The sequence below is a fragment of the Megascapheus bottae genome, chromosome 17, assembly GCF_031878675.1.
Source record: "Megascapheus bottae isolate mThoBot1 chromosome 17, mThoBot2.hap1, whole genome shotgun sequence".
Classification (NCBI taxonomy): Eukaryota; Metazoa; Chordata; class Mammalia; order Rodentia; family Geomyidae; genus Megascapheus; species Megascapheus bottae.
In genome coordinates, this window is record NC_143525.1 from 33,910,654 (window position 1) to 33,937,682 (window position 27,029).

Here is a 27,029-nt window from a genome sequence, read left to right on the forward strand (position 1 = left end):
ACATCAGAGCTCCAGGCCAGCTGGGGCTGCACAGGGAGACCGTCTCGAACGATAAGTGCGCCGGTTTCCTCCCGTCAGCTTCCCTCACTCCCACAGGCTGCTCCTCCCGCAGCTCTTCCTTTTTCAACAGTGTCAGGCTGACGCCCCTGGTCTTCCATCCCACCCCTCCCGTCACCGACGGCACAGACCGAAAACAGTCCAATTGGTTGGCAGCGGCACTTCCGGCACCAAGCTCGGGGGCGGGGCCGAGCCCGGTTGGCGGTGAGGGGGCGGGCTCGGGGGCGGGGCCAAGCCCGGTTGGCGGTGAGGGGGCGGGCTCAAAAGCGGAAGTGGCGCCGCCGGGAGATCTCCTTCCGCTCTGCGAAGCTCCGGGAGCTGCTGAGCGGTACTGCGACTACTAGGGCAGGAAGAATAGGCCCCGTCCCAAAATGGAGCAGGTGGGTCTTGCAGAGATTTATGGGACCGGGTGGTGTCGCGAGGGCTTTCTCTGGCCGGTGGATCCCGCTCTCCTGCCGGGTGTCCGTTCTTGGTTCCGTCCGACCCTTCCCACGCCCTCGGCAATCCAGGTTCCGCCCCCCTCCTCCTCCTCGGCCTGGCTGCTGAAGGCTGCGCGGGGCTGGCGGCGGGGGGTCTCGCGCGTTCGTCCCCGGCGGCCCTCCCTTCCCGAGAGGGCGTCCCCGAGGACGTCGGGGATCGCTGTCCAAAGCCTCCCCACGCAGCGGTGAGAGGAGAGGCGAGGGGACTGTTACCCGGGCATTGGGGGCGGGGGTTGGGAGGGGTCAGGACGCGAGGATGAGGGGGAAAACATCTCTGCATCCCCCCGGCCTGCCTGTCATCCACTCTGCCCAACTTCCGTTGGGTACCACCGCCTGTAACTTCCTAATGGTTATCTTTCTTGAGTTCTGAAGGCGCATAATACCACTGACACTCACTTCTGGTTGACTCCCCTTCCTTTCCTTCGCCTTACCCGATCTTCCTCCTTCCTCCCCGACAGTAGGTCAGAGATACCGCTTCACATTTTCTTGCACGACTTCTCAGTCGGCACACGGACCCTGGTGGCCCCATCTTCTCTCTTAGCATCAGCTTCACACCAGCTAAGGACCCAGATCTAGATGTGGGTGGGACATCTCCCATGGAGCAGATCTCTGGGTCCAAATCTGAACCGTTCTTTGCTATCGCATCCCATCAAAAAACCATCTTGCATTTCCTCTTCTCAGTTTTCACATTTATGAAATGACGTTGAGGAGCTAACTTCCTGCTCCTTCTTTTTCTCTGTTACCACCCTTGTTGACATGTTTCTGATCAGGATGACTACAATGGTTTCCCGGAAACTTCCACACATGGCCTGCAGCCAGGCTCTAAACTCTCCTACAAGACCTTTTAGAACACAAGTCTGATTGTGTTGATTTCTTATAACCCTGATGGCTTCCCAAGGCCTGTGGGAAAAGGCTGAATGCCAATCACAATTTATTATATTCTCTGATGTGACTTTTCCTCTAGTAATCTCCAGTATGCACCCTAAGGTTCAATTATATGGCTGGGCAGGATGGTCTTGCTCACACATTCCTAGTCTCTATGCCTTGCACACAGTAGCCTCTCTAGCCTCAGATCTGCTGGGCTTCCTTCTACTCATCTTAAACTGTACTGCTCATACAATATGATCTTTAGTTCTCCCCCTCAAACTTAGTATCTCCTGCTTCACCTTTCTGAGTGCTAGGACTGCAATCATGAACTTCCAGGCCTGGCTAACACCCTCTATAGTAACATCATGACTGAGAATCTAGACTTAAGTTGTACTTGTCCCCCGCCCCCCACACACAATTTTTTTTTTTTGGCCATGGAACTTGAACTCGGGGCCTGGGTGTTGTCCCTGAGCTCTTCAGCTCATGGTTACTGCCCTACCTCTTGAGCAATACTTACTTCTGGTTTTCTGGTAATTGATTGGTGATAAGCGTCTCACAGACTTTTTAGTGCCCAGGCTAGCTTTGAGCTGCTATCCTCAGATCTCAGCCTACCAAGTACCTAGGATTACAGGTGAGAGCCACTGCACCCAACTCGTTTGTTTTCTGTTTTTTTGGGGGGGAGGGGTGGGACTTGAACCCAGAACCTTGTTTGTGTGTTTGCTTGTTTGGTTGGTTTGGTTTGGTTTTTCTTATTGGTTATGAGACTTGAACTCTGGGCCTGGGCGCTGTCCCTGAGCTCTTCAGCTTAAGGCTACTGCCCTACCCTTGAGCCACAGCACCACTTCTGGTTTTCTGGTGGTTAATTGGACATAAGAGTCTCATGGACTTTTTAGTGCCCTGCCTGGCTTTGAGCCACCATCCTCAGATCTCAGCCTCCTAAATAACTAGGATTATATGTGTGAGCCACCACCCCCAGCTCCTCTAGCACCTTTTTGAGTTGGATATTTTCAAGATAGGGTCTCACTTTATGCCAGGGCTACTGTGTTCCTAATTGTGTTTACTCATGTTACTGGGGATAATAGTTGTATGTCCAGCCATTGACTGAGATGGAATTTTGTAAGCTTTTATTACTGGACTGGGCTTGAACAACAATCTCTTCCCCCTCCCCCTTCTGCCTCTTTAGCTACTAGCAACTCTAGTAGTGCTGGGTATTAACCCCTGGGTCTTGTGCAGGCTATACAAGCATTCCACTACTGGCTACATCTCCAGTGATCTTAGGACTTTGAAAAAGTCAGTGCTTCACTTATGTGTAAAATGAAGATGAGTAATGTGTCTTCCTCATAAGGTTGTTGTGAGTATTAAATGAACTAGGCTTTAAAATTGCCAGGCATGTGAGAGCTCAGTAAATAAGCATTAGTTATTATGACTAATAGAGGAGCAATCAAGTTCACTGGTTATGATTTATACGTTTATAAGCTGCTTGAGGATAGTTGATGTGGCTTGTTATTCTAAGGACAGGATCTGGATTTATTAAATGAAGATTCAAGGGTGAAAAGATCTAAGCCTCTGATATTTGGTGTGGGCGGGGAGAAGGAAAGACAGGAACGTTGGGGATGCAGTTAGAGGTGACTAGAGATGTATCTCAATGGTAGGGTAGTATGTTTGCGTAGCTTGTATGAGATATTTGTATCCATCCCCACCAGGAGAAGAAAAACAGACATGAAAAAGGCCAAGACATGCCATGTTCTGGTGGCTTATTCCTGTAATCCTAGCTACTCAAGGAGGCTGAAATCTGAGGTTGTGGTTCAAAGGCAGCCTGGGCAGGAAAGTCCACGAGTCTCTATCTCCAGTTAACTACCAAAGAAGCTGAAGTGGAGCTGTGGTTCAAGTTTAGAGTGCTTATATTTGATATGAATCTGTTCAAGAAAATGGGTCTGGAAAGGGTAAGTTGTTACAGGGTTAAGCCATAATTCTAGAGTGTAGCCAAGGTAAGCAATAATTCTAGAGTGTAGCCAAGGGAGAGAAGAGACAGATGCAACTTCCCAGAGAAATGAATATACCCAAGGGAAGGAAATTGAGGTTGGAGTGGCATTCACCAGGGCCTGGCATGTGGGTGGTCAAGTTGGGGGTGGTGTTTGATGAAGAGTTTAGCTTCTGTTTCAGCTTGATTCCCCTCGTCTTCCTCCTTCTTCTGAAGGAAAAGAGAAGTAGACTTGTTTTTGACCTTGCCATCTAATTGGTCATTGTCACCATACCCCCCTTCCTATAAATTTCCACTTCCCCAGAGAACTTTCCAAGCCCTCTGGTTATGGCTGTTGGCTAGCTGTCCGCAAGAGCCACTGAACTCTGAATTATAAGAAAACCCCAAGTAGGCCATCTGTTCTCAGCTCCCTGAGAGTAGGACCCCTCTTACTGGAAGCATCCAGCAGGACTGGTGAACCCTCACTTTGGACAAAGGGCTGTGCTGTAAATGCCTAGCCCAGGCCTTGCCTCTGCTATGAACCCACAAGGTGGGCAATGAATTGAGCACATGCACTGTACTTGTGACATTGTTAGTTCCTTTGAGCTCTGTGACATGGATATGGTACTTCCATTTTGTGGATATGGAGACTATTGGGTCTAGGGCACACAGTATGGTAAGGAATGGCCTTGAGTTTTGATCTTAGGTCTGATGATGACCTCAGACCTGGCACATCCCCTTTCCAGGATGAGCCTGTGCATCCACATATCAGTGAACACCCTAGACGTGCAGGAAGTTCCTGGGTAAAGCCTTGGGTTGGAGCATGTTGGATTTGCCCATCATTCAGGGACCAAGTGATAGGTGGAGAGTTCAAGAGGAAGAGCCAGGGGTTTTGTGGGCCAGGATGGGAACTAGGTGAGCTAAAGCCATGAGGTTTGAGGCACTGGAGAAATTACGTTCTGTTTTTTTTTTTCCTTTGTGCTGGTCCTGGAACTTGAACTCAGGGCCTAGGTGCCATCCCTGAGCTTCCCCCCACCCCACCTCCCTGAAAGCTAGCACTCCATCACTCCATTTTGGTGGTTAATTAGAAATAAGAGTCTCAGGGAGGGGGTCTGGGAGTTTGGCCTAGTGGTAGAGTGCTTGCCTAGCATGCATGAAGACCCGGGTTCGATTCCTTGGTACCACATACACAGAAAAAAGCCAGAAGTGGTGCTGAGGCTCAAGTGGTAGAGCTCTAGCCTTGAGAAAGTCCAAGGACAGTGCTCAGGCCCCGAGCTCAAGCCCAGGACTGGCAAGAAAAAAAAAAAAAAAGACTCTCAGGGACTTTCTGCCAAGCTGACTCCAAACCCTCAGATCCTAGCCTCCTAAGTAGTTTATGATTAAAGATGTGAGCTACTGGCCACCTAGCTTTCTCTGCCCATCCTCCCTCTCTCCTTCCCTCCCTCTCCCACCCCCTCTCTTTCTTTCTCTTTCTGGGACTTGAACTCAGGGGCCTGGGCACTGTTCCTAAGCTTGTTTTGCTGCCCAAGGCTAGCAGCACTCTACCACTTGCGCCACAGCACCACTTCCAGCTTTTTCTGTCTATGTGGTATGAGGAATTGAAGCTAGGCTTCATGCATGCTCAGCAAGTACTCTACTAAGCCACACTCTCAGCCCCCTCTGTTTTTCTTTTCTATTTTGTTGGTCCTGGGGCTTAGGACCTGGGCACTATTACTGAGCTCTTTAGGTTTGGTTTTTGTTGTTGTTATTGTTTTTTTTTTTTTTTTTGGCCAGCCCTGGGGTTTGAGCTCAGGACCTGGGCACTGTCTTGGGCTTTCTCAAAGCTAGAGCTCTAACACTTGAACTACAGCTCCATTTCTGGCTTTTTCTATGTATGTGGTACCAAGTACCAGGTATGTGGTACCCAGTCTTCGTACTTGCTAGGCAGGTACACTCTACCACTAGGCCAAACTCCCGGCCCCTCCTGAGCTCTTTTGCTCAAAGCTAATGGTCTACCATTTTGAGCCACAGTGCCACTTCTAGTTTTGGAGTGGTTAATTGGAGATAAGAGTCTCATGAGAACTTTTCTACCCTGGCTGGCTTTGAACCACTATCCTAAGGTCTCAGCCTCCTGAGTAACTAGGATTATAAGGTTTGAACCACTGGCGCCCTGCCCCTCCCTCCTTCCCCCCACCCCGTTCCCCCCCCAATCCTGGAGATTGAACTCAGGGTCTGAGCACTGTCCTTGGGCTTTTTCAAGGCTAGCACTCTACCACTTGAGCCACTGTACCACTTCCGGCTTTTTGTATGTATGTGGTACCAAGGAATCGAATCTAGTGCATGCTAGGCAAATACTCTATCACTAGGCCAAACTCCCAGCTCTTTTCTCTTCTTTTAACAGAGCAGACGGCTGTGTTGAGAAAAGCTTTGGGCTGAGGACCTGGATATTCAGAACTCATAGCCACTGAGAGACGATGGCATGGCCAGGGGAATATAGAGGTAGCTGAGCAGCAGGCAGATATCAACTGAATCTAGGTCTTGATCTCCCCTTCCCAGAGCAAAGGCTCTTGTGCTCAACAGTCCCTACCCCAGGGAAAACTCGTCTGCCCCTTCCTAATGGGGGCCTGTGGGCAAGTCTCTCAGAGCCTACCTCCTTCCTATGGAAAGAGAGTGAATGATAGAGTAAAGGAGATGATGTCTTTGTGGTACCACCATGGGCTACTGCCAGCTGGATTTGTTGTTCTGTGGTAGCCTTCTGGATGACATTCAGGCCTCTAGTCTGCCTTTTGCCTCCCTCCTCATCTCCAAACCAGCTGCCTGCTGAGCTGGCTGGCTGCAGGACACAGGCTGAAGCCAACCTCCTCCACACCCAGAGCTTACCCTCACTTAAGCTGGGCACTAGCACACTGTTGGACTCAGACATTCCAGCCTGGCATGAAGCCAGCACACCAGCAGTCAGCACCCACGACTCTCTTCCTCTGAAGAGGAGGCAGGATAGGAATAGTAGCTGACTCTCACATGATGGTCACTGTGTCGGGGATACTGTAGGTCATGATATGGAATGAGTCATTTACCCCATAGAAGTAGGTTCCGGGTTAGGTTTGCATGATGATATATACATGGAATCTCAGTGGCTTGGGTGATGGAGACTGGAAGAGTAGAGGTTTAGAGCCATCCTGGTCAAAAAGTGAGTGAGACTCTAATCTCAACTAAGAAGCCAGGCCTGGTGGATCAGAAATGTGACGCCAGCCTACTCAAGAGGCATAAATAAGAGGATCGGGGAATGAGGCCTTGCCTAAGGCAGAATGATGAGGGAGGAAAAAGAAATTAAAGATAAATAAATAATTACAAATAAAAACAAAACCAGTTTTTTTAAAAGGAAGAGATATTTAAAAATATCATTACCCCATTTTACATTGGAAGAAACCAAAGCACCAGAGATTAATGACCAGGGAGATAAAAATCCACAGTTTACCCTTCTCTCAACTTGGAGGTTGGCTTTGTTTTTTCCTGCCAGTCCTGGGGCTTGAACTTAGATCCTGGGCACTGTCCTTGGGCTTTCTTAAGACTAGGGCTCTACCACTTAAAAGGCCACAGCACCACTTCCAGCTTTTTCTGTGTATGTGGTATCAAGGAATTAAACCTGGGTCTTCATGCATGCTAGGCAAGCACCCTACCACTAGGCCAAACTCCTAACCCCGGCCCCTCTTTTTTTTTTTTTTTTTTTCCCAGTCCCAGTCTTGAGCTCCTCTCTTTTTCTTTTGGCTCTCCTGCAGTTTGAACTCAAGGTCAAACATTTGCTAGGCAGATAAATAACTTGAGTCTCTCCCCAGCCCTTGGAGTCTAATTCTTGCCTGTTGTCCCTGTTTTGTTCTGAGTTGGAGACCCTCTGGCAGCCCTCAAGGTTAGCCTGAGGCTAACCTGAGGAAGGGAAAATAGCCGTCTGCCCTTCTCCCTGGGCCCTGAGAGAGCTTGGAAAATCCACACTGCCCAGAAATGTTTTCCTTCCAGGTCTAGATGTCCTTTGTCCACTGTGGGACAAGCCCTGGGACCCTGGAGATTGTTGGTGGGATGTAGGTGTCAACACTTCACAGATATCATTCTTCCTAAACGCTCAGAGTCCAGGCAGGTAACCCCACCTTACACGTATGCTGGCTGAGGCTTGCCTAGCCTAAGTTCTGTGTTCGTGACACAGGCTTGCCTTAGCCTAGAAACATCCATGGAGCTGTAGCTTTAGATCTGTTCCTAGGGCTTCTGGCTTGTGTTTAAGAGCTGGTAAAGACCCTACCTGTGCCCCTGTCACCCTGTGGAGATCAGGAACTGGGGTGGGAGTGGGAGAAGGCCTCAGCTGTCTGCATTAGAGGTCACAGGTGGGAGGGGGTCCCACCCTCTCAGATGGGAGGGAAATCCCTCCCTCTGCAGGGAACCAAGACTGTGCCCCCCTACTTCTTGTCCCCAGCCTGACCTGGAGATCCACTTTCTCCTGGAGCTGGAATTACTAGCCTCCATGTGAGTGAATCAGGGCCCCTGTGGGAGGAATAAGTTTGCTGTGGGCTACACAACAGGTGAGTTCAAGTGTGAAGCCAGGCTACTTAGGGCAGCTCTTATTACACATTCCTAGAGTGCATGTGACACACACTGCCATCAATCCCACCTTTCTCGGAAGGCCTTGCCAGACACTTGAGTAACTTAGCTACCACTGACTGACCAAGTACTTCTCCCACCCCCGTCAGTCTCAGCTCTGATGTGGAAATCCTCCAGACTCTGGGTTTGCTAAGGATTGGGGAACAGTGGGAAGAGGGTAGAAGGGAATGCTTGGTAATATATATATAAAACAAAGTATAGCAATCTGAAGTAAAGGAGTCAACTGCTCAGTATAAAATACACTTAGCTGGGAGAGAGTGAGGAAACAGAAATGTACTCATTACTTGACTCACATAATTGTAATCCCTCTGTACATCACCTCTATAATAACAATACAGTAAATTAATTTTAAAAAATACGCTTAGGAGCTAGGTGCAGGTGGCTCACTCCTGTAATCCTAGCTACTCAGGAGACTGAGATCTGAGGATCATAGTTCAAAGTCAGCCTGGGCAGGAAAGTCAGAGAGACTCTTAAGTCCAATAAAATACTCAGGAGAGGCTGAAGTAGTACTATGGCTCAAGTGGTAAGGTATTAGCCTTGAGCCAAAGAAGCTCAGGAACAGCATTCTAGGCATGCATACACACACACACACACATACACACACACACTTAAAGAGAAGGCCTGGGAATAGTTGGGCATGGTGGTTCATGCCTGTAATCCTATCTACTCAGCAGGCTAAGATCTGAGCCAACCCAGGCACTAAAGTTCATGAGACCCTTATCTTCAATTAACCACCAGAAAACCAAAAGTGGTGCTGTGGCTCAAGCTGTAGGGCAGTAGCCTTGACCTGAAGAGCTCAGGAACAGTGCCCAGGCCCAGAGTTCAAGCCCCACGACCAGCAGGAAAAAAAAAGAGGGCTGGTGATGCTTCTGCTCAGTGGTAGAGCACTTACCTATTACATGGGAGGCCTTAGGTTCAATCCTTAGCATTGCAATGATAATAATAATAATAATAATAATACAATCTTAGAAAGGTTTGAGCACAGGATCAGGAAATTAGCAACCCTAGCTTTGAGTCCTGGCTGCAGAATCCATTCCTTTTTTTTTTCCTCTTAACATTTCCTGACGTATTGGGGTTCTACTCCAGGGTCTTGTACACAAGAGACATACACTCTACCACGAAGCTACATCCCTCAGTCAGTCCACTGCTTGAATCAGCCACTTCCTTAATCTGTTATCCCAAATGAATCTTGCAGGGTTGCAGCTGTGGCTGTTCTTAGCATGTCCTGGGGGCCCATAAGGGAAGGGAAGCGAAAGTGCGGGAAGGGGTGTAAGGCCTGCACATAGCTATCTACCAGAAGCAGCAGTGACTTGAAGGTCCCCTGGACCACACACCTGACTTCCACCTCTCCTGCCCTCTTTCACCTTCCTTCACTCTCCAACCTAGAAAAGCAAAACCTCCCTTCTCTCCCCATCTTCTTCTCCCTCATTCTCTCCCCCTCCCTCTCTGCCGCCTGTGTCTCCTTCTCACTCTCCCTAAGCTTTAGCAGCTCAGCTTCCACAAACACACAGGTGTCAAGTCTGCAGCCATCTTGGGCCGGCTGTTTCACTGCCTCACGCGTGTGGCATGCTCCCATTCCCCTCCTGACACCTCTGAAGGCGCTTTGGAGGGGCCGGTGACAGCAGGTGGTGGGTTTGGGGGGGAAGGGGGTTCTGCTCCCAGGGGACTGGATGGCAGCCCTGCTGTCATTTCTGCCTCCTGCCTGGTGGGTGGGTGCAGACAATGGGTGGAGCCTGTGCTGCCAGCTGCCAGCCTCTGCCTTCCACTGGCCTAGAACAAGCCTGAGAATTCACTCCAGGCAGGCCCAGGCCTAACATGTTTTTTTTACTCCACCTACAGGTGGTCTGAGTAACTCACAGGCTTTTTGCTGTCCTGTGTTAACCTGCCTTTCACACTGCATCTGTCCTAGGAAGCTTTTTGTCTGGAGGGACTTTAAGGAAACATCAGTCCTTCATGGTGGCTCCCCATTTCACCTTCACCCATCACACTCCAGCTTGTGTGTGTGTGTGTGTGTGTATGTGTGTGTGTGTGTGTGTGTGTGTGGTGTTAAGCATAGAACCCTGGGCCTCAGTACACTAAACTTGAGCTACACCCCAGTAGTCCATTTCTTAAAAAATCTGTTTTATGTATTTAGGATTTAAGTAATGCTTTTAGTTTGTTTGTTTGTTTTGATGGGTCTTGGGTCTTGAACTCTGGCCTAGGTGCTGTCCCTGAGCTCTTCAGCTCAAGGATACCACCCCACCCCTGGGCTTGGGCCTTCTCCCTCAGCTTTTTACATCAAGGCCACCACCCTACTCTTGAGCCGAGATAAGAGTCTCAGGTCCTTTTTTGCCCAGGCTGGCTTTGAACCTTGGTCCTCAGATCTCAGCCTCCTGAGTAGTTAGGATTGCAGGTGTGAGCCACCGCACCCGGCTTTATTATTATCTTATGTAGTTATTTTTAGTGTTGGTCCTGGGGCTTGAGTGGTGTCCCTGAGCTTTTTTGTTCAAGGTGAGTACGTTATCACTTAAGCCACAGCTCCACTCTCAGCTTCTTGTAGTTAACTGGAAGTAAGAGTTCTATGGACTTGCCTGACTGGGCTGGGGGCTGGCTTTGAACCATGATCCTCAGATCTCAGCTTCCAGCCTCCTGAGCAGCTAGGATTACAGGCATGAGCCATTGGTACCCAGCTTCAAGGTTTGTTTTTTTTTTTTGTGTGTGTGTGTGTGTGTGTGTTACTGTTTTGTTTTGGTCTTGGGACTTGACTCTGGGCCTAAGCGTTTTTCCCTGAGCTCTTTAGCACAAGGCTACTGCCCTACTCCTTGAGCCCAGCAACACTTCCCAGTTTTCTAGAGGTTAACTGTAGATAAGAGTCTCACAGACTTTAGTGCCCCTGAGCTGGCTTTCAACTGCTGATGCTCAGATCTCAGCCTCCGAAATAGCTAGGATTACAGGCATGAGCCACTGTGCCTGGCTATCAAGTTTCATTTTTTAAGATCTCTCTCTCCCTTTCTCTGTCTCTCTCTCTATCTGTCTCTCTGTCTCTGTCTCTCTCTCCAGTCCTGTGGCTTGAACTCAGGGCCTGACCACTGTGCTTGAGTTTTTTTGCTCCAGTGCTCTACCACTTGAGCCACAACACCATTTCTGCCTTTTTCTATATATATGGTACCAAGAAATCTGAACCCAGGGCTTCATGCATGCATGCTAAGCAAGCATCTACCACTAGGCCACACTGTGAGCCCCCAAGATTTCGCTCACTTTTTTTTTTTTTTTTTGCCAGTCCTGGGGCTTGAGCTCAGGGCCTGGACTGTCCTTGGGCTTTCTCCAAGTTAGAGCTCTAACACTTGAGCCACAGCACCACTTCCAGCTTTTTCTATGTATGTGGTACCAAAGAATCAAACCTGGGTCTTCATGCATGTTAGTCAAGCACTGTACCATTAGGTCAAACTCCCCGTTCAAGTTTTCTCTCTTAAAAATAAAAAAGTAAAGCTGGTTTGGTGGCTCAAAGCACCAAAGTTCTTGAGACTCTTATTTCCAGATAACCACTAGAAAACCCGGTGCTTTGGCTCAAGGATTAGGGTGGTAGCCTTGAGCTGAAGAGCTCAGGACACCACCCAGGCCCAGAGTTCAAGTCCCATGACCGACAAATAAATAAATAAAAGAAGGAGCCTGGCACTAGTGGCTTTTATCTGTAATCTTAGCTACTCAGGATTGTGGTTTGGTATCAGTAAGGGCAGGAAAAGTCCATGAGACTCTTATCTTCAAAAAGCTAGAAGTGGAGCTATAGCATAGGTGGTAAAGCTTTGAGTGAAAAGGCTAAGGGATAGTGCCCAGGTCCTGAATTCAGACCCGGGATGAGCTGCAATACTACTGACCTTTTCCCAGATAACCAGGCTTGGCAAGGAGGAATTAACTGCAGTTACTGAAAGTCGGGCTGCCCCAACTGCGATACAGGTAACTCTGTTTGGGACCTGTGCTCCATATGTACTGGAGCTGCTTCCCTGAGGTGGAGGTGGACTCTTGGCAAGCTGTGTCCCTAACCCCATCACCCCCTCCTCTGCCTTCAAGTCCTGGAGCTTGGCTTCCAAAGCCTCGCCTCTTCAGCTCTCCCAGGCTTTCCAGTGCTTGTTTTCAGCTCCAGCCGAGTCTCTCGCTTCCACAGGACATGTCCTGGTGTGTCAGTGTGGTTAGCTGCCACTCTAAGTGTGTCTCACACTCAAGCTGCTGCCACCCAAGTCCTGTGCCCAGGGAGGGAGGGGGAAGATAAGTAGGGGAGCTGTGACACCCAGAAGTGAGACAGGAAAGATAGGGATGGGGGAGAGGAGAAGGGGGGTTTGAAAGAGAAAGGCAGAGATAGAAATGAGGAGGGTGGAGAGAATGACTTCCCAAGGGAAGGGGGAGAGGAGGGAGGGAGGATGGGAAAGAGGAAGGGAAGGAGGGAAGAAAGATCCATGCAAACATGGATATGATGCCTTCTGGGGCTGTGGGTAAACAGGCATTCTTATACATAACTGGTGGGAAGGCAAACTGCAAAGGGAATTTGGCTACTCTGACAAAACCATGCATGCAATTTATCTTTCCCAAAGATAAACTTCTGGCAATGTACCTCTAATCCTAGCTACTCAGGAGGTAAGATCTGAGGATTGCTGTTCAAAGCCAGCCTGGGCAGGCAAATCTGAGAGACTATTACCTCCACTTAATCAGAAAAAAAAAAAACCCAAAGCAGATTTGAAGTAGAGTGCTCAAGTGGTTGAGCACCAGCCCTGAATCAAAAAGCACAAGAGTGGGGGCCGGGAGTTTGGCTTAGTGGTAAAGTGCTTACCTAGCATGCATGAAGACCTGGGTTCTATTCCTCGGTACCACATACATAGAAAAAAGCCAGAAGTGGTGCTGAGGGTCAAGTGGTAGAGCTCTAGCCTTGAAAAAGACCAAGGACAGTGCTCAGGCCCTGAGCTCAAGCCCAGGACTGGCAAAAAAAAAAAAAAAAAAAGCAAGAGTGTAAGGCCTGAATTTAGCTGTATTTGCACGTGCCCATGTGCACACATACACACAATTGTTACAGAACAGTTTCCAGGGTATGATGTTAAATGAAAAAAATAGCATGTAACAAAGGTCTGTAAGAAAGGTAGGATACAGGGAATATATATATTCTTTTTTTTTTTTCTTTTTCTTTTTTTTTTTTTTTTTGCCAGTCCTGGGCTTAAGCTCAGGGCCTGAGCACTGTCCTTGGCTTTTTCTCAAGACTAGAGCTCTACCACTTGAGTCTCAGCAACACTTCTGGCTTTTTCTAAGTATGTGGTGCCAAGGAATCAAACCCGGGTCTTCGTGCATGCTAGGCAAGCACTCTTCCACTAGGCCAAACTCCCGGCCCATATATATATTCTTTTGCATTAAGCACAAGAATTATAAACCAACACTAAAAAGATGTTACTGATATGAGTCGAATTATATCCCTCTGGGGGAAAAAGGATACACTGAAGTCTTAACACCCTGTACCTCAGAAGTAACCTTATCTGGAAATTGGTAATTGTGGACCTATCAGTTAAGATGAAGTCAAATTGAGCAGGTTGGCCCCAAATCTGACTGGTGCCCTTATAAGATGACAGCCATGTGAAGGGAGACATATGTGACCATGTGGAGTTGACAGGCTGGAGTTAGGCAGCTGCAAGCCACAGAATGCCAGACGTTGCTGACAGCCCACAAAGTTAAAAGGGAAAGAGAGGTTCAGGGCAAGCTGATACTGATTTGTATTCTGGCCTCCAGAACTGAGGTGATGTTTTTTCCTTTCTCTTTTGTTGTTCTGATGGTGGAACTTGGGACTTCAAAGGGGCTGGTCTAGCATTCCACTGAGTTGTACTTACCTAAATTTCCAATTTCTGTGTTTAACAGGAAAAGATGTAGTAGAGAGGTAAAAAGGATACAAAATATAAGTAGAAGCTGGGGGGGAGGAGCGGGGTGGGGCTCAAGTGGTAGTGTTCTTGTCTAGTAATTGCCAGGCCCTGTGTTCAAACCCAATCACACACACACACACACACACACACACACACACACACACACACACGTCACTTTATAAAAGACAGAAGAGAGGAGAGGGGAGAGAGAGGGAGATGGGTTTGCAGGATACAGGAGAGCCATTTGAGACATGGAAATGTCAGCAGCTCTGGAGCTATGTTCCATCAGAGTGAGGTATGCCTATGGTCAGGCATTTACCTGGCTGATGTATGTTAGGGGGACAGTCTCCATTGCTGGTGGCCTGTCACATCCCCTCTACCTCCTACACTGCTCACCTTCTCTCAGCTCCAGATGAACTTCACAAGGGACCCTGTGGGTGGCCCTGAGGGAGACCATAGGTTGAGTGGACTAGCTTACTGTGAACTTTCTGGCCACAAACCAGACTATTGGGGATCGGATAAATTGAGGGCCTAGGACAGCAGACCAAAGGCTCAGGGATAGCAGATTTAAAGAAGGGGTGCTTAGATTCTGCTTTCCCGAGACTTTCCTTCCACTGGCCACTAAATCTGTGTCCCGGTACTTGGGATATGAGAAGACTGGAGATGGCTGATCAAGTCCCAGCAGCTCAGGCTGCTCATCAAGCTATGTGTTGCACTCAAAACTCAAGCCCTTGCCAGTGTGGCTCACACCTGTAATCCTAGCTACTCAGGAGGCTGAGATCTGAGGATCAAGCAATATAAAGCCAAGAAACTCTTAATCTCCAATTAATCACTAGAACATGCAGGAAGTGGGGCTGTGGCTCAAGGGTAGGGTGGTAGCCCTGAGCTGAAGAGCTCAGAGATAGCGCCCAGCCCAGAGTTCAAGCCCCATGACCCCCTCCGCCCCCAAAAAATAACCTCAAACCTTCTGACTTCCAAGATGACCTTTTCTCTCCTGGACAGCAGGGCCCCTGAGGATCCCAACTGATAAGTGGGTCTGGGACACTAGAGCTGGGGCTGTGTGGAAGGGAGGGAGTCTTCTGAGGCTCTTTTGCTCTCATGACAGCTCAAGGTTACACAAGATGTTAAGGGAGGCGATGAGTCCATATCCATTCCCCCAGAGCTTTAGTTGTATTTTCGAATTGGGTGGAAGCATTCTGGCCCACAGGGGTTGAAAACGGCCATGGACATGGAGGGGGTTTGGGGCAGCAGAACACTGGGCTGGTCTTGGGAATGGTACACTCTTAGGGTTTGTCTTGTTCCCCTCTTGCATAGCATGAGGCTGAGGGCTAGGAGCCCCTCTGGAGGGTTTGTTTATCCAGCAGCCAGTTGTGAATCTCTATCACACATTTTGCTGGACAACTGCACAATGTGACTAGGTCAGGCAAAGCTCCTGTGCCTGAAGGTGGAGTTTACAGACTATGGGAGAGAGGACAAACCATAAAGTAAAATGGTCAGAGGCGATTCCAAATGCAATGAGTTCCCTGAAGAAAGTCAGGCAAAGTGATACGTGCTAAGCGGGGGCCAGGAAGGGGCTCTGAGAAGGTTTTCAGGCAGGAGAATATTCTAGGCAATAGAGGCAGCTTCAAGGGCCAGCTATAGGACAGGGTGTCACCAAGAATGGCTGTGCAGTGGGGGTAGGGGGGAGGAGAAAGGGACTGTCTTATGGGAATTGCTGGGCAGAGCACCCCCAATCCCAGAGCCTGGGACAAGGCCCTAAGAACAGCAGGGAATCCTAGGAGGCTAAGAAGGGAAATGGCAGCTGCCTTGTAGGAAAGGGCTTGTTGGAGGTGAGGATAGGCAGTGATGGTTGCACTTGGAGTGGGTAGGAGGTGATAGAGGTAGAGAGAAGGGATGTCAGTGGCCCTGTCTCTCACTCTCTCTGCTCCTAGTCCCTCCCAGTTGCCATGGATTAAGGGTGGAGGGGAGGGCTGGCTGCTAGGAGGAACTGTGGCTTTGTGCTAGGAAAACAAAGAACAGAGCCTGGGGCCCTCTTCTCCTGGGGGGTGGGAGGGACCGGCCCTGGGGCGTGGACTGGATCTGGGGAGGCTGAACTTCTGCAATCCACAGCCCTTCCTGCCACCCACCTAGGTCTGTTCCTCTAGAATTTAGGAGGAGGTGAGTGTGGCTCACTGAGGCCTGGGCTGTGGTGTTGGGACTGGGTGAGGCACCTGAAATGGAGGTGCTCAAGGCTCTATGGGAAGGAACATTAAGCAGGGGACCTCCAGCACTCTAAAGGTCATTTGCCTGCTCCCCCAGCCTTGCCGCTGAGGCCCTGCGATCCCCACTTCAACGTGGAGGCCCACCAGGATGAGCAAGCTGCCTGCGCAGCTGGCCTGCGACCTGGAGCGCAGCCTGCCAGCTGTGGCCTCCCTTGGCACATCGCTGTCCCGCAGCCAGAGCCTGTCCTCACACTTCCTCCCGCCAGCCCCGGAGAAACGCAGGGCCATCTCCGATGTCCGCCGTACCTTCTGCCTCTTCGTCACCTTCGACCTGCTTTTCATCTCTCTCCTCTGGATCATCGAACTGAATGTGAGTGCAGGTTGAGGCTGGGGGAGAAATGGTGTTGGGGTCCTCAGACCTCCATGTGTCTGTCTGCCACTTGTGAAGATTCCTCTGCCCATAGAATGAAGTATCCGTGTGAAAAAAACGAACATAAGAACGGCTGCTATTGTTAATAGGTTAACGCTGATGAGTGTGTTATATACATGTATGGAACTGCCACAATGAAACCCTCTGTACAGTTAATACTTGCTCCCAAAAAGAGGGATAGAAAAACAAAAAGCACAGCTGTTGTCATCTTCCAGATGGGGAAACTAGGACTCAGAAGAGTTGGGTCATGGGCCCCAGGCTCCCCTGTAAGTCTGGGAAGAAGGAGGGTGGATGGAACAGACCTTCCCTTCCTGATCTGCTGTGGCCTCTGTGCCATACTGCCCCCTGGTGGGAGGGCTCCATGTAAGATGAGAAGGGCCTCTGACTGAACTAATGAAACTTCTTTTCTTTTCTTTTTAAATAATGAAACCAACATTCATTTATTTGCATTTATTTTATGCTAAATTTTTGTTTCTTCAGTTTCTTTTGGGTTACAAAAGGAAAGAAAGAAAACCATTAAGTTTTTAGAAACACCAACTCTTCATTTTATGATCAAGTCAAGAAACTTGTTTTCTTTTGCCCTCTGGCTCCAATTCATCCATCCATTCATTCATCTGTCATTCATTCAGTAAACATTTATTTTTTTCCCTTCTGTTGTGGGACTTGAACACTGGATCTGGGCCTTGTCCCTGAGCTCCTCAGCTAAAAGAGCCTACCCCTGAGCCACAGCCCCACTCCCAGTTTTCTGGTGGTTTATTGGAGATAAGAGTCTCTCAGACTTTTGTGCCCTCCTGGCTAGCTTTGACTTTGAGCTGTGATCCTCAGACCTCAGACTCCTGAGTAGCTAGGATTATAGGCATGAGCCACTGCACCTGGCTGCTGTAAACATTTTTTGAGTCCCTGCTGTGTCCCAGGTATTGTGCTAAAAGCACAATGGGAAAAGCATCTGACCCTGGTCGCCAGTGTTCTAATGAGAGCTGGTTGCCTTTCAGCACAGGATCCATATTTCTACCCTCTGCAGGTTTGGCCCACCCTTGGGCCTTCAGTGCCACAGTGGCAGGCACAATCCTGTTCCCAGTTCCTGCTCTGTTTATTCATGACCTTAGTCCTTCAGAGCCTCTCCCCATTTTCCTTCTACAGCTTGGACTCAGAATCAGAATTCTGGATGGTGAGAGCTCCTCCTTCTCCAGGTTTCAAGTTGGATTTGATGGGAAAACAAACAGTGATGCTGTCTTGGCTTTTTCTATTCATACCTGACATTTTACCAGTTGAGCCACACTTGTACTACCAGCTTTTTGCTGTGATTAAAGTCTCTTGGATTTCCCTGCCGAGGCTGGCTTTGAACTGTGATTCTTATATCTCAGCCTCCTGAATAGGATTACAGGCACAAATCTCCAGCAGCTGATAATGACTTACCTGAGAGAAGTAAGGTGCTGCTGCGGCTGTGGTGGGGTGGCTCATGCCTGTAATCCTAGCTACTCAGCAGGCTCCGATTGGAGGATTACAATTCAAAGCCAGATTCAGAGATTTAAAGCCAGCTCAGGTACTGAAGTCTTGGAGACTCTTATCTCCAATTAACCGTAACCCCAGGCCCAGCCAGCGTTCAAGTCCCATGACTGACAAAAAAAAGAAGTAAGGTGCTTGGGGTAGGGCTAGAGTAGGGGAAAGAGAGGCAAGCTCGATTATTGTGTCTTAGTGGGCTAACAGGAGAGGCCCTGCCTTTCCTCAGGCAGGGCCCTGAGGTGGCTGACTGTCTTTTGCATCTCACCATAAGTGAGATGGAGCCACCACTATGGGAGGGCCGACGCCAGGGAGGTTCAGAGGTCTCTGGCTCTTCCTTTGGAAGGTGTCAGCTGTTATCAAAGCATACCCTGAGATGCACCCACACCCTACCTTTAATATGTATTTTATAACCAGAGAAGAACTGAGAAAACATTTTTCTCATTTTACTTTTGAAGTTATTTGGCTGTCAGCTGTGATTGCTTGCCATCCTCATGAATACTTGAGAACGTTTGCAAAGTGAGAAAACCTAACCCACAAATTGTTTTCAAATGTACTGAAAAATTTCAGATTAGATTTACCTATTAGTAGTGTTGGCATGGTGTTTCACTTGGCAGATATTTAGTGAAAATGTTAATTTTCCAGTTTTATTTCTATTCATTTCAGTCTGTTTAATTTCCCAGTTTATTTTCATACTTTGAACCTTTATTTATTTGTTTTTAGTGACCCTGGGGATGGAACCAGTCATATGAGCTCAGTGCTCTGCCCCAGAGCTATACTCTGGTCCTGTTTTTCATCTTTTGGAGCATATTATTTTTAGTTTTCTGCTGTATTGTGTCTCTGTGACCCATGAACCCCCAGGGTTCATGTGATTAGCACCAAGTTTTATAGCCAAAGGCTGCAAAGCAGGGATGAAAACCCCACTCCCCTGAGTCATCCTTGCAGCGCTGCCGCTGTTAGCTAACCTGGCTTCCAGGCTTGGGGTGAAGAGCTCAGAGCACTGATGGATGGTGGCTTCCAGGGATGGGAGAGGCTGTGAGCCCCAGAGGGAGCAGTGTGAAGAGGATGAGGGGGGCCGGGGTGAGGTGGAAGGTCAGGCTGGGGCCTTGCCAGCAAGCAGAGGAGAGATAGTATCTGGTTTTACAGGGCTTTGTGGTTTGGAAACAGAGGCACAAGTGGAGATATAACAGGTGTGCTTGTGTCAGAGAGGGGCTCTCCTAGCACTTTTTCTTTTTTTTTAAACCAGTACTGGGGCTTGAGCTCAGGGCCTAGGTACTGTCCTAGAGCTTTCTCAAGGCTAGAGCTCTAGCTACACCAGCACTTCAGCTTTTTCTTTGTATGTGGTACTGAGGAGTCGAACCTAGCACTTTGTGTATGCTACACAAGCACTCTACCACTAGGCCACACTTCCGGCCCCTAAGAGAGAGGGGTTCTCCTGACTGGAACCCCTACCCAGCCTCTGAAACACTTGGGAAGTGTTTTGTTCTGTTCTGTTTTGTTGAGTCAGGGTCTTGATATGTAGCCTAGGCTTAGCCTTACCATTGGCCTTAATGTTTTATTTCATAAATTAATATGTTTCTATGACATACAAACCCTTAGCCTAATTGTGATTGAGTTCTAAATGCTGAGTCCCAGTGATTGTAAATAGATTCCCTCCTTGAACACTTGTATGTTAAACTTGTTATTTAAAATATGATGTAAAAATCAACGTTAATAAATTCTTTTTAAAAAATTCATAATCATTACCCTTTAGCCTCCTGAGTGCTGGGATTTGAGGTGTGAGCCACCGTGTCCAGTTTACTTAGTATTATAAAGATTCCTGACTAGATGCTGTGGCTCACATCTATGATCCCAGCTATTCTGGAGGCAGAGATTGGGAAGATTGTGCTTTGAGGTCAGTTGTGCCAAAAGTTAGTAAGAGTGAATGTCAACAAATACAGCTGGAGTATTAGTTCATGTTTGTAATCCTAGTTACTTGGGCCTTAGGGAGAGAGGATCACAGCCTGAGGCTAGTCTGGGCAAAGTGAGATGCCCTATCTGAAAAATAAACAGAGCTGGTGGTTTGGCTCAAGTGGTAAAGCACCCATGAGCAAGAATAAGGACTAAATTCAAACTCCAGTATTCCCGCCCCCCAAAGAAAAAAGAAAAATTCTTGATGCTCAGCCCTGAGATTCAAGCGCAGTGGCCCTTAGCACCTGTGACTTAACAAGTCCCCCTAAAATCCAGATGACCTCCCAGCAATGTAAGTTGTCATTGAGAAATTTCCTGGGTTCCATGCCCAGAATCCTGTATCCCTTTCCTTCTCCAGCAGCCTAGAACCCTCATCCTTTCTGAGGATATAGGCTGCAGTCTGGCTCTTGTAGTCTTATCTACCCTTCCCCCCTATTTCACCGGACACCCCCACCCCACCTTGACCCTGGGCTCAGAACAAGGTTCTGGTATAAACCTGTGGTGGCTGAGGCAGAGACAGAAGTTGGACAGGTCTAGCTTTTCATGCTGTCTTCATCAGCAGTGTGATGGATTTTGCTCATTAAGTACAAACCTAATCAATTGACTTACCACCTGGGGCTCTGTCTGACCCATTACCCACCCTGGCCCCATTACTCTAGATGGATTGTTGGCCGGGAGGATGGAGGGAAATGGAATGACATGAAGCAGGTGCCTGACATCCATCCCTCTCCCACACCTCGCCTCCCCTGCACAGCTCTAGGCCTTAAGGTCTGCCCATTCCTGGGCACTGCCCGCCTAGGCTGTTAGATCCTTGGGCACAGTATGGGTGCCAGGGTCTGAGACCTCTGGCCAGGCTCCTTCGCTATTTCAGGAGCCCCTTTGGATGGTGGTTTGCATTTCTGCCTCTCCTTCAGGGTCCCCAGCCTGTACTGCCTCTTAGAATTGGAAGGGGGGGCTGGGGAAGGGGATTGTAGAGAGCCCCTGGGCTCAGTTCTCTTCCTGTCTTCCTCTCCCAGACCAACACAGGCATCCGCAAGAACCTGGAGCAGGAGATCCTTCACTACAGCTTCAAAACGTCCTTCTTTGACATCTTTGTGAGTGTCCTGACAACAACCTGGGATGCTAGGGACAAACAGAGCCAAGAAACGCCATCTCTAGATTGCCTCCCTCCTGCAGCACATATCCAGCCCCTTGGTCTTCAAAGGACTTCTTAGCAGGGCCCAACCTCAGAGAGTTCCAAATTGCTCCAAAGAAACACGGGTCCAGCCATTGTTTCCTGAGGCAGTGTGTCCATGGAGGAAAAGCAGGGGGCAAGACTGCAGCAGGAGTGGGGGCACCAGCTGGCCTCTGAGCGGTTGATGCCTTCCCTGGTAGGTCCTGGCCTTCTTCCGGTTTTCTGGACTGCTCCTGGGTTATGCTGTGCTGCGACTCCGGCACTGGTGGGTGATTGCGGTAAGATGCCACTTTACGGCAGCTCTGGGGCCCGATGGTGGGCAGGTGCACAGGGTGGAGTTGGGGAGGACTCATTCCCCAGTCTTGGCTTCCCTTTCGTCCCACACCTTCCCTCCCCTACAGGTCACGACATTGGTGTCCAGTGCGTTCCTTATTGTCAAGGTCATCCTTTCTGAGGTCAGTGGTTCAGGGTCTAGCTAATCTGGTGGGTGTCTGGCTCTTTTCAAAGTTGTAATCCTTGCTACTCAGGAGGCTGAGATCTGAGGATCAAGGTTCAAAGCCAACCCAAGCAAGAAGTCTGTGAGACTCTTATCTCCAAAGAGCCAGAAGTATCTGCTCCTGTTGTCTGCCTTGCAGTGAGGAGAATTCTGTCCTTGGATATTTCCAAGGAGTCTTTCTCACTACTCTTTCCCCCACAGCATGCCAAGAACCAGAAAATTCTTCCTGCAGCCTAACCACATTTTATCCTGTTCCTGACATAATTAATTTCAGAGTTAATTCATTTCATAAGCCTACACAGCTGGTATCAGGAAAGGATGTAGGTTGGATGGTTGTTCAGAGCTGGTGGCTATGGGGTAGCACTGGTGTGAGGTGACCCCTGCATGTCACTCAGCCCCTTCCTTCTACTTTAGCTGCTCAGCAAAGGGGCTTTTGGCTATCTGCTCCCCATCGTCTCCTTCGTCCTCGCCTGGTTGGAGACCTGGTTCCTTGACTTCAAAGTTCTACCCCAAGAGGCCGAGGAGGAGCGATGTGAGTGCTGGAGTGGGGCCTGGGTTCGTTGAGGATCATCTTAGCTCTGTGAGAGGAGAGTTGCAGGCATGAGTCAGTTGTGAGCCATCTTGCTACCTCCCAGAGGCTGGAGAATGAGCTGGGGAGGAGGGGGGGGGGGGAAGGATATGGGGCCCAGGCTGCTGTAGCATGGCTATTGATGGTCTGGGTTAATGACTGCTCATGTCTCTTCCCCCAAGGGTATCTTGCTGCCCAAGCTGCTGTTGCTCGTGGACCCCTACTGTTCTCCAGTGCTCTGTCTGAGGGGCAGTTCTATTCTCCCCCAGAATCCTTTGCAGGTGAGGGCTGGTGCTGGCGAAGGGGGGTGGGGGAAGCTGCCTTCAGGGAGGGGCTGCATGAGGAGCAAGGGAGGCTGGGTCTGTTCTTTCTGTTCTGTCAGGCTCCCTAGGGAAAGCCAGCAGCCCTCCCCCACACTCTTAGCCCCCACATCCTTGCACTTGAGTCCCAAACCCACCACCTCCTACGCTCTCTCCTACTCCCCTGCCATTGTCGTCTGCACTTATTTTTCACAGGGTCTGACAATGAATCAGACGAGGAAGTCACAGGAAAGAAAAGTTTCTCTGCCCAGGTATTTGGCTGCACACATCCACCCTACCCTCAGAGTCCCACTGAGGCGGAGCCAGGGCTGGGTTTGGTCAGGGTCAAGCCAAGTTTCCCTTGTGAGGGTGGACCTCAGGCAGCCTCAGGACCCGTTAGCACCCGTCCATGCCAGAGTCTTCCCATAGCGTCCCGCTCTTCCTCATGACTGGGCACCCACTTTGGGAAGCCTTCAGGACCTGGGGACGCCAGCCCTGTCCTCCCCCCACCCACCCCTTTGGGAGGAGTTGTCGAATGCCTGAAGGAACAGGCAAAGAAGGCCACGCACAGGCTGAGCCCTTCTCATCGCCCACCCCTGGCAGGAGCGGGAGTACATCCGCCAGGGGAAGGAGGCCACTGCTGTGGTGGACCAGATCTTGGCCCAGGAGGAGAACTGGAAGTTCGAGAAGAATAATGTAAGGAGTGCCTTTTCCACCCGCCCCTCCCTTGGGTGTTAGAGGTTTTCATTCCTTTTTTGAGGCCTGAGAAAAGGTGAAGGTTGCAGGGCCATAATTACATTCCTGCCCCCAGAAGAGAAGGACTGAGTCCTGGGGTAGGCCTTCAGGAAGGAGGCCAGGTTGGATTGGCCATTTCCTGTGGTTCCCCCACTTCTGCAGCCTTGTCCTCGGCTCCTTGCTCCTTGGCGCCTTAGGCTCCAGGCTCTGCCCTGTGTTTTGTTTCATGAACAAAACAATGCCTAAAGGGCTTGCAGAGAACAGGGCGGTTTGCCTCATCCCCTTCTTTTGGCCAGTCCCTCTGGAGGCCCGTGGTGCTCCCGCACTTCTGGACTTCAGCGTGAGAGCAGAGCCTCTCTCCTGTGGCTGTTCTTATCAGGACCACTGTCCCAGGCTCCCGTAGTTTTCCACTGTGACTTGCTGGAAGCCCTTGCCTGTTACCTGTTCCCTTGCCTCCCATCTACCCCTTCTGCCCCCACTCTCCTCCCTGACCTCTGTCCCTTCCACAGGAGTACGGGGACACCGTGTACACCATTGAGGTTCCCTTTCACGGCAAGACCTTCATCCTAAAGGTGAGTGAGGGAAGAGGAGTCTTGGGATCTTCTGTTACAGCTGGGGCTCCAGGAAAGGGCCCCTAGCAGGTCCCCAAGCAGACAGAACAGCTGGAGTGCCAGGCTGCTGTGGTATCACCCAGCCCTGGCCTGCCCCTCACAGACTTTCCTGCCCTGCTCCGCCGAGCTGGTGTACCAGGAGGTGATTCTGCAGCCGGAGAGGATGGTGCTGTGGAACAGCACGGTGACTGCCTGCCAGGTGAGCCAGCCTCCCCCCCCCCCCCCCCACACACACGGATCTGAGTGCAGGCATTTCCCCACAGAACCAGTTATGCAGTCGGCCACTGGTTGGGTCTTGGGGTCCCTTTGTGTCTCATGTTCTCTGTCCTCTGGGAAGTTGAATGATGGTCAAGGCAAGGTGGGTTGAGTGTCCAGCCTAGGGCCCACACATGGACATGGCTGTTAGTACAGGGCCCCAGGCAGGAAGGAGGCTGCCCTGGGAGCTTCCTGAGATGCTAAGACTGTCCCAATTGATCCCCAGATACTGCAACGGGTCGAAGACAACACCCTTGTCTCCTACGATGTGTCGGCAGGGGCCGCAGGTGGTGTGGTCTCCCCCAGGTGAGTGTCCCAAGCCCTCAACAAGGCCTGACCCAGACCTTGGGCTCCATGTCCCCTGTTGTGACACTTGTGTCCTCCTCCTGTTCTGGCACTTGTGTCTCCAGGGACTTTGTGAACGTCCGGCGCATCGAGCGGCGCAGAGATCGATACCTGTCATCAGGCATTGCCACCACGCACTGTGCCAAACCCCCAACACATAAATATGTCAGGTGAGTCCGGCCTTAGAAGAGAAGAGGGTTGGGCATCCACGCCAGCCCCTGAATAAGCAGCTCAGAGTACAATGTTTGCGGCTGGGTGCTTTCCCCTACGGAGGCCTTGTTCCTGCTTCCTGTCCTGCTGGGCCTTCACTCTCCCAGCCCTTAATCCTGCTAATCTGCCTGGCTGGAGCCAGGCCACAAAGGAGGGGTCTGAGGGGTGGGCAGCTGGCCCAGAATGACTATGAGCAAGAGGACTAGTCCAGGGATTGGGAGTGGGGCTGAGGAGTTATGAGGTCATGCTGGGCTCTGAGTTCTAGTTTCATCTTCCTGCCTCAGGAGACGTGGGGCCCCTTTTCTCCTCCTCCTCCCCTGTCCCTATTGCCTGGACCTTGCCCTGGATGATGTGAAAAGTGCCCTCAGGAAAAGGTGTTGTGTCTTGCTTGCTTGCTGCCAGTCTAGGCCTCCTCCCTAGCGCCCCCTGCTGGCTAAATACTGGCTGCATGCAGTGCTGGAGAGAGCACGCTTCCTAGAATTTAAGATTGGGGCTCTGTCTTGGCACTGAAACAGACGCACCAGGTGTTGGAGCAAACACACTCTGGCTGCCAGCTTCCTTATCTGCAGGGTGGGCTTAAGCGTGCTTTCTGAAGAGGTCATAGGAGGTGAGCCCACACCCGGCCCTGGCCGTGTCCTTAGAAAGCGCCCTCTTCTGGGGCCTGCAGTACCACACTGCTCCCTGAGTTGAGCAGGGTGAGAAGTGCCACTCCAGGCCATCCCCTCACAGCCAGAGCTGGCATCAAAGAATGGATGTGGCCAGGCAGGTGGTGAGCTCCCTGCCATGGTCTGTGCCAGCCCCAGCAGGCTGTGCGAGCAGGGGAAAATCTGAGCCTGCAGCCTTAGATTGGAAGTTCCTAGACCAGCATCTGTACCCCTCTTCCCCACCATCTGAGTTGGGCCAAAAATTGGGAAGATGGGGAGAGGCCAGGGGCCTTGCTGAGCAGGGCAGTCACCCTCAATGATACCCTTGTCCTAGGGGAGAGAACGGACCTGGGGGCTTCATCGTGCTCAAGTCAGCCAGTAATCCCAGAGTCTGCACGTTCATCTGGATTCTTAACACAGATCTCAAGGTGGGGTGCTGGGGGCTGTGACATGGGCCCCAGACTGCTGTGTGACTTTTGAAATCCTCTGCCCAGCTCAGGGCCTCCTAATTTTAGCTTCCTTTCTTACTTGAGGCTGGGGTCAGAGTCCGATGGTCTTCTCATTCTGAGTTGTAAGCATCACACGGCTCCCACCTCATTTCCTACCTCTCTCCCAAGGCCCTGGCAGGGGTGGCTGGCTGCCAGCCCAGCCCACTTGGGCCTGTTTGCATTGCTGGTGCCAGGAACTGGGCACAGCATGTTCTGTCCATCACCCTGGTGAGAGGGGGGGCCCCCAGGGCAGATTCCAGAGCTGCGCCTGCCCTCTGGTCCAGGACACCCCTGCTGGTGTGAGCTGGGGGGGTGAACTCTGCCTGGGACAAGTCAAGGGGTGACTTCCTGCCTTCCCCCAGGGCCGGCTGCCTCGGTACCTCATCCACCAGAGCCTCGCAGCCACCATGTTTGAATTTGCCTTTCACCTGCGGCAGCGCATTGGAGAGCTGGGAGCTCGGGCGTGACCGTGCCTCCTCCCCCACCCTGCAGGCCAGGGTCCTGACACCACAGCCTCCACAGCTGGAAAGGGAACTCGTCGGGCTTACTGAGGCCCTTCCACAGGGCAGGCAGGGAGCTGTGGCCTCAGAGGTGTGGGCTTGATTGTGTGCTTTGGGGACCACTGACTGAAGGAGGAGTCCTGTCCTAAAGCTCTATCCTGCTCCAGTTCACATGCAGGCCCTGCCTCAAGGAGGAAGAGATCCATGTCCCCTGTCTTGCCTTTGGGGAACAGGGCTGGAATGGAAATCTCAGACTTGGCTGTAGAGGGAGATAGAGCCAGAGGAGGGCCCGGTCCTGAAAAAGGCAGAGCACTGCCACGAGTGTAAAGGTGACAGGCCCTTCTGCCTGCTCTCCCATCACATTTTCTTAAGGTTATTTAAGGTCTGGGACCTTTTTCCATATGTACTTGTGGGGAAGCAGGGACAATGGGTGTTGGCAGGGCATCTGTCTCTCCCGGGTCCTCCCCTTCTCCCCAGGGCCTCCTTGGGGATGTTTGTAATTTGAGCCAATTAAAAAATATGAACTAAAAAAAACAAAATTTCCAGCAGCCTTCTTTGTGCCTGTGCTAGGGCCTTGGCTTCAGCTAAGGCATCTGCAGGAACCCTGTTCCTGAGCTCTCTTCTCCCAAGTGTTCAGCCCAGTGTGCCACAGGCCTTGCTTAGCCCAGGCTGAGGTCTACAGCCGAGGGAACATGTTGGGGAGGTGCCTAGGAATACCTGTGGCGGGCTTTGACTATCCCCAGGTCTCAAGGCCAGGGAGGCCTAGA

The 27,029-nt window shown here is 50.5% G+C and overlaps 1 protein-coding gene across 5 annotated transcripts; it reads left to right on the forward strand.

The window, feature by feature from the left end:
• Positions 1 to 337: 337 nt before the first annotated feature.
• Stard3 (StAR related lipid transfer domain containing 3) lies at positions 338 to 26,801 on the forward strand. 5 transcript variants are annotated; one of them, XM_090350764.1, is made up of 15 exons: positions 338 to 437; positions 16,155 to 16,427; positions 20,954 to 21,031; positions 21,312 to 21,389; positions 21,513 to 21,566; positions 22,022 to 22,139; positions 22,358 to 22,456; positions 22,691 to 22,746; positions 23,078 to 23,170; positions 23,719 to 23,781; positions 23,924 to 24,019; positions 24,302 to 24,381; positions 24,486 to 24,590; positions 25,609 to 25,702; positions 26,125 to 26,801. In XM_090350764.1, exons 2-15 carry the CDS (start codon positions 16,206 to 16,208, stop codon positions 26,227 to 26,229), a joined length of 1,341 nt encoding a protein of 446 aa, XP_090206890.1. In that variant the 5' UTR covers positions 338 to 437; positions 16,155 to 16,205; the 3' UTR covers positions 26,230 to 26,801. The 5 variants fall into 5 exon arrangements, with proteins under 5 accessions (XP_090206890.1, XP_090206895.1, XP_090206891.1 ...); XM_090350765.1 differs by lacking the exon at positions 338 to 437 and adding an exon at positions 632 to 721; XM_090350768.1 differs by lacking the exon at positions 338 to 437 and adding an exon at positions 2,013 to 2,034.
• Positions 26,802 to 27,029: the final 228 nt, after the last annotated feature.

Excerpts from the sequence above, each read along its gene's own strand:
- Stard3 (XM_090350764.1), top strand. The coding sequence starts at position 16,206 with ATGAGCAAGCTGCCTGCGCAGCTGGCCTGCGACCTGGAGCGCAGCCTG. Across the intron at positions 21,567-22,021 it reads TCAAGGTCATCCTTTCTGAG|CTGCTCAGCAAAGGGGCTTT; the intron begins GTCAGTGGTTCA and ends CTTCTACTTTAG. Across the intron at positions 23,171-23,718 it reads GGAAGTTCGAGAAGAATAAT|GAGTACGGGGACACCGTGTA; the intron begins GTAAGGAGTGCC and ends TCCCTTCCACAG.